The following is a 5,054-nucleotide window of genomic DNA, read 5'->3' as shown; positions in this document are numbered from 1 at the left end:
GTTTGTTGGTTGGTGGTGGATTTTTTTTTTTTTTTTTTTTGAGGCATGGTCTCACTGTGTAGATCAGGCTGGCCTTGGACTCACTATGTAACTCAGGCTGGCCTCAAACTCATGATGATCCTCTTGCCTCAGCCTCCCAAAATGCTGAGATTATAGGCATGCATCATCATGCCCAGCTTCAAAGATGTTTCTTGGTATATAGTCTTTAATTCTTCAAAAGGCTTGCAGACCCTCTAGAGAACAGAATTTCAAAATTATAGCTTTGAAAAGTTATTATATCCCAGAAAGAACTATCAGCCACTTAGCCACTGGGAAGTGAAACAGGAAGCAAGATTCCATTTCCAAAAGCACCAGGAAAATCTTTGAGGCGGCTCCTGCCATTCATCCCCATAGCTTTCTGTGTGTTCCCACCCACACCCCTGACCCAAACTCCCACCATCCCATATTTATCACTGCTTACCTGACTCTGCCCAGTCCGTTAGAGCTGTAGGGGAGGTGTGCTCATCCGGTTGCAGAACAGCAGAGCTTTGGATGGAATCTGTAGTCCTGCGCCAGCTGCTCACCCTGGGTGTAGTGACACCCGACAATCAGAGAGTCGGCTTACCTTTGCGGGCTGGAGTCATAGTGCATGGGTGAATACAACTGTATGACACTGTACATAATGATGAATGGACAACTGGATGAAGTGGCATACAGTACCCTAACGTGGGTACGGGGACCCTAACATGGAACAGGGACCGCATAATTTAACCCGTCAGTTCAAGGACACTACAAGTAAAAGGGAGAGCTGCTAAGACATATGTGAGGAGAAGGAAGTAAACTGGAACTGCTCCAGGCACAACCGGAAGTTTGGTCACCCTCAGACCTTTCCCCTCCCCTCTCAGCTCATGCTCACTCAGTTCCTTAGGGGGATCTGCAGCCAGAGAGCCCAAACCCAGGGCCACCGTGCAAGTCTGTGGCAAGGTAGAGACTGCAAGCTGGGTTCACTGGTGCCTAAAAAGGGTCTTTCTACTGCCCTCCCCTTAGCAGAAGGATGCTCGGGACTCCAGCCAGCACTGTGTGCCTCACTGCCCGCTGGGAGAGGCTACGTCTCACACATCTGTCCACTTTCCAGAATTACTGCATTCCAGTCACTTAGAGTACAGTCAAAAATGCAAATTGGAGTATGCACTAAGAGCTAAGATTGAGACACTGATTCAACCATCAGTCTGAGGTCAATGATCCTTGACAGACACTGGTGTTTGGGAAGTTCTTCACCTTTGGTGTTTATATTAAGGAAACACAGATGTTTTTCTACAGTGCAGAGCTGGCAGGATTTGGGGGCCACCACTGGAGTGAGGCTCCTGGGCTTGCCGGCCAGCAGGGCTGGGCTTGCCTGCCAGCAGGGCTGAGCTGGATGACAGAGGAGGCCATGTGAGTCCCTTGCAGGCAGGTCTTCAGGAAGGGAGAGACCTGTCTGAGCCAGTGTAAGTGGAAGGGGGAAAGAGTGCTGTCAGCCCCACACTGGCATTCACCACACACAACCGGAAGCTGTTTTTCTACAGCTTATTTAGAGGTGGCTGGCACAAGGCACACGGGAAGCAAGAGGACTTTGCCTGCAGGCAGCAGTGTACCTTGGAAGCCAGGGAGGCCAGTAGGTACAACCTGCACGTTCGCAGTCCTCCCTTCCTTACAGGGCACAGGCTGTGCATTGTCCCCATGATCTTGAGTGTGTGCTGATTCCAGAGGCACACACTGAAAACATTTGACCAAGCCAGTCCACTGCAAAGTGCAAAAAGGGCAGTCTTCACCCCAATTAATACGGATCTTGGCGCTTTGGAAGATCTTAGAGGTCACCTGGCCGGACTCTGTGCATGACACCTGTGCTCACTTGGAATGGGATGGGCCATGGGAGCCCATAGGACTAGGATGTAGCTCCGGTTCTTCCTGGTGAGTTGAAAATGGCCTCTCGTAAGTCCCAGTGACCCAGCTTTGCTCTGCCCCTGAAGCCACATAGAAGTCTTTCTGTTGATGGATTTGAAAGGTTCTTGTCACATCGCCTCAGTGTTGTGTCGTCTTTAGCACTGGTCCTAAGCAGAGGATGCTCTGGTGGGGGAAGGTTAGAGTCTGGGCCGGGAGCAGCCAAGTGTGAAGTTTGTTCTCCCACAGTCCAAAGTCCAAAAGCCCCAGTGTAATGCAGCTTGTATGGGGACACTGAGGCACCATGAGGTGTCTGCTCTTTGGGTTCTTGCTGTCATCCATGTGTCCAATCAAATTCTGTAGCAGGCGCTGAGATGCAGAGCCCCTGGCCCCGTGTACTGGTGGAGGTTGGAAACGAGTGGTGCAGGAGGCGTTTGTACTGTGGCTGAACATCATGGCGACAGAGCCAAGGGGCCCTAATCCAGGTTCAGGTAGCCAGGGAGGGCTGACCTCAAGGGCTGCGGAAGAGAGAAGCTAGTGAAGAGGGAGGGGAAGAGTGGCCAAAGAGGAGGAGGGTGGCTGAAGGCAGGGCCTCTCACACATAGCTGCGACCCATGGGCTCCAATGGAAAACATAGGGAGGCGCAAGCATCACCGGGCCGTGGATCCTGCAGGAGGAGTGGCCTGTGGAACGAGTGTCACCACCTTCCTTTCTGATCCAGTTAGGCAGGCACTGTCGCATGCCCACAGCAAGCTTGGCCAGGGTGCAGGGCTCTGATGCAGGACACAGCAACAGGCACAGAAACCTATTTGTAGGATGGAAGAGCAGGAGGCCAGGGGAACTGGAACCCTGGCTTACCTGTGGAGTCTGCATAAATGAGACCAACCCTACCTGAGAAGAGATAGATGGCCTGCTCTGTAAATCTTTCCATACTGACTGAAATCCTGCTCTGTTGGGCTAACCAAAGCAGGAACATCGTGAGTCACTGGTGCCACTGGTATGAACGTGTAATACCAGCCTGCTTCTCTTTGGTGCCTCACTGAGATCAGCAGCTCCGAGGGGTGCAGATGTTTGGGGGAGAGGGATTGGGCTGAGCTGGGCCGGGACCCCACAAGAGTGTGTGGGGACGCCGAGCACCTCCATGTGGACTCTGTGTGGACACCTCTGTCTCTGACTCCTTTCTCCTCCCCAATGTCGCCCTTCAGCCCCAGATGCTCCCTACACCCACTGGAAGCAGACTGTCTTCTACTTAGAAGATTACCTCACTGTCCGGAGAGGGGAGGAAATCTACGGAACCATATCCATGAAGCCCAATGCCAAAAATGTGGTGAGTGCCGAGGACCCTATGTGGCCGGTCACTGAGGGGAAGGGCCCGTGGAGCCAGTCCTCACGAGTCCCTAAGAACCCTGGCCTGGTGCCAGTGTCGTGTGCAGCCAGAAACCTTCCCATGGGCAGTGGGGCTCTGCCTTTGCAGGCGGCTCGAGCCTGGACCCTGCATACCTAGCAGTTAGAGGCTTTCTCCAGATCTCCCTCTGGACTCCTGAGCTGGACAGGTGAGGGGGTGTGGCAAACGGGTACTGCCAAATAAGTGGCCTCGACCTCCTTTAGGATGAGCGGGGCCTGGAAATCGCAGTTTCTGTGGGCCTGGGAGAAGTTCTGTTCACATTGCTTTGGCTGACCTGGTGGGCGGAGTCTGATTCTTCTAAGCAGGGCCAGTTGTGGGCAGTGCATTAAAATCAGAGGGCTTGGGAGTGAGGTCACAAGACTCGTGCTCCTTTATCCCAATGTGAAATCTGAGAGGACGTGTTACACCAGCTCAGGGAGGGTTGGGATGAATGGGACACACCAGCATAGATCCCGAGGGCTCAGCACCGTGACACCTTAGCTAGAAACACTTGCGAGCCCCCTGTCTGCCCTTGCGAGGGCCAAGAAGAAGCTTGTGCCTGGGCGGCTTCCTGCCCAGACTCACTCTCTGACCTTCTGCTCTCTGTGTAGCGAGACCTGGACTTCACAGTAGACTTGGATTTTAAGGGACAGCTGTGCGAAACATCTGTATCTAATGACTACAAAATGCGTTAGCACCGTGGGGAGCCACAGAGAGTGAGTGAGGAAAGGAGCTCTCACCCGGACCTCCACGCTGCCCCCAGGAATGCTGCTTGCAGGACTCTGCACTTGAAAACAGAGCTTCGACTCTGCCCTGAAGATTGGTGAACTCACAGGGGCTCTTCGCGGCTCGGCCCTGAGCAGCAAGCTCCAGCTCCTCCACCCCGTTCCGGGACCCCTTCATGAAGGGTTCGTTGTTGCCAGCAGAGAGCAACCTGTGGCTGGGGCCCAAGGACGGAGAAGTACCCTTGTGTCCCCATCCTCGACTGTGACTCTCGGATGTCCCACGTTTTGCATGCTGCAGGCATCTAGGACAGATCGCTTCTACTAGAACATGGAGACACAGTGTCTTTGATAGCATAGCCAGATTGTCTGTGCAGTGGTGTGCGTGTGCGTGAGCGTGCATAAGCATTTATAGCAGTTCATTTGCCCACGGATGCCTGTATATGCATATACACCAGGTGGGTGCATTCAGAGGGCGTGTGCCTGTGCGCGTGGGAAATATATTACTCTCAGAGAAGAGTCTGTTGCTTTTGAATAGGAATTTGTTTTGTGACTAGTCCCCTCCTTCCCTGTCCCTGGACAGATGTCATGCAGCTATGAAGCATTCTCTGTACTCTCTCTGGTCACCTTTTGACTAGACCGTGGCTCTGAACCCTGAGCATTAGCACCACAGATTCCGTGGGCACTCAATAAACAGACCTGAGAACGAAGCACGGCTGTCTGTGTCCTGGGGTCCTGGAGGGAGAGGGCTGGATGCAGGGCAGTCAAAGCCCACTGTGGGATCGAAGTCAGAGGGTACTGTGTTAGCAGTACTCCCTGGTGGTGCACTCCCTGGTAAGAGCAGCTGGTGGGCTGGGCTGGCTCCAGTGTTCTTTCTTTCTTTCTTTCTTTCTTTCTTTCTTTCTTTCTTTCTTTCTTTCTTTCTTTCTTTCTTTTTTTGGTATTGGGGATGGAACTCAGATCCTCGCACTTGCGATGCAGGCAGTGGAGCCACTGAGCTAAAACCCCAGCCCAAGAGCATCCTTTCTGCAGATTTCTGAGTGCCTTCC

General features: G+C 53.0%; 1 protein-coding gene across 1 annotated transcript in view; it reads left to right on the top strand.

The window, feature by feature from the left end:
* Positions 1-4,718, top strand: part of Prmt8 (protein arginine methyltransferase 8) — a 52,990-nt gene extending 48,272 nt beyond the window's left edge. The window contains exons 9-10 of the mRNA XM_010611578.3: positions 3,105-3,226; positions 3,895-4,718. Of these exons, the coding sequence (XP_010609880.1) occupies positions 3,105-3,226; positions 3,895-3,978 (206 nt within the window). The 3' untranslated portion in view covers positions 3,979-4,718. The remainder of the gene's footprint in view (positions 1-3,104; positions 3,227-3,894) is intronic.
* Positions 4,719-5,054: the final 336 nt, after the last annotated feature.

This window comes from Fukomys damarensis, unplaced genomic scaffold, assembly GCF_012274545.1.
Source record: "Fukomys damarensis isolate Sample0158 unplaced genomic scaffold, DMR_v1.0_HiC HiC_scaffold_19, whole genome shotgun sequence".
Classification (NCBI taxonomy): domain Eukaryota; kingdom Metazoa; phylum Chordata; class Mammalia; order Rodentia; family Bathyergidae; genus Fukomys; species Fukomys damarensis.
Note: the sequence above shows the minus strand (reverse complement) of the source record. Positions and strands in the feature narration are given on the sequence as shown.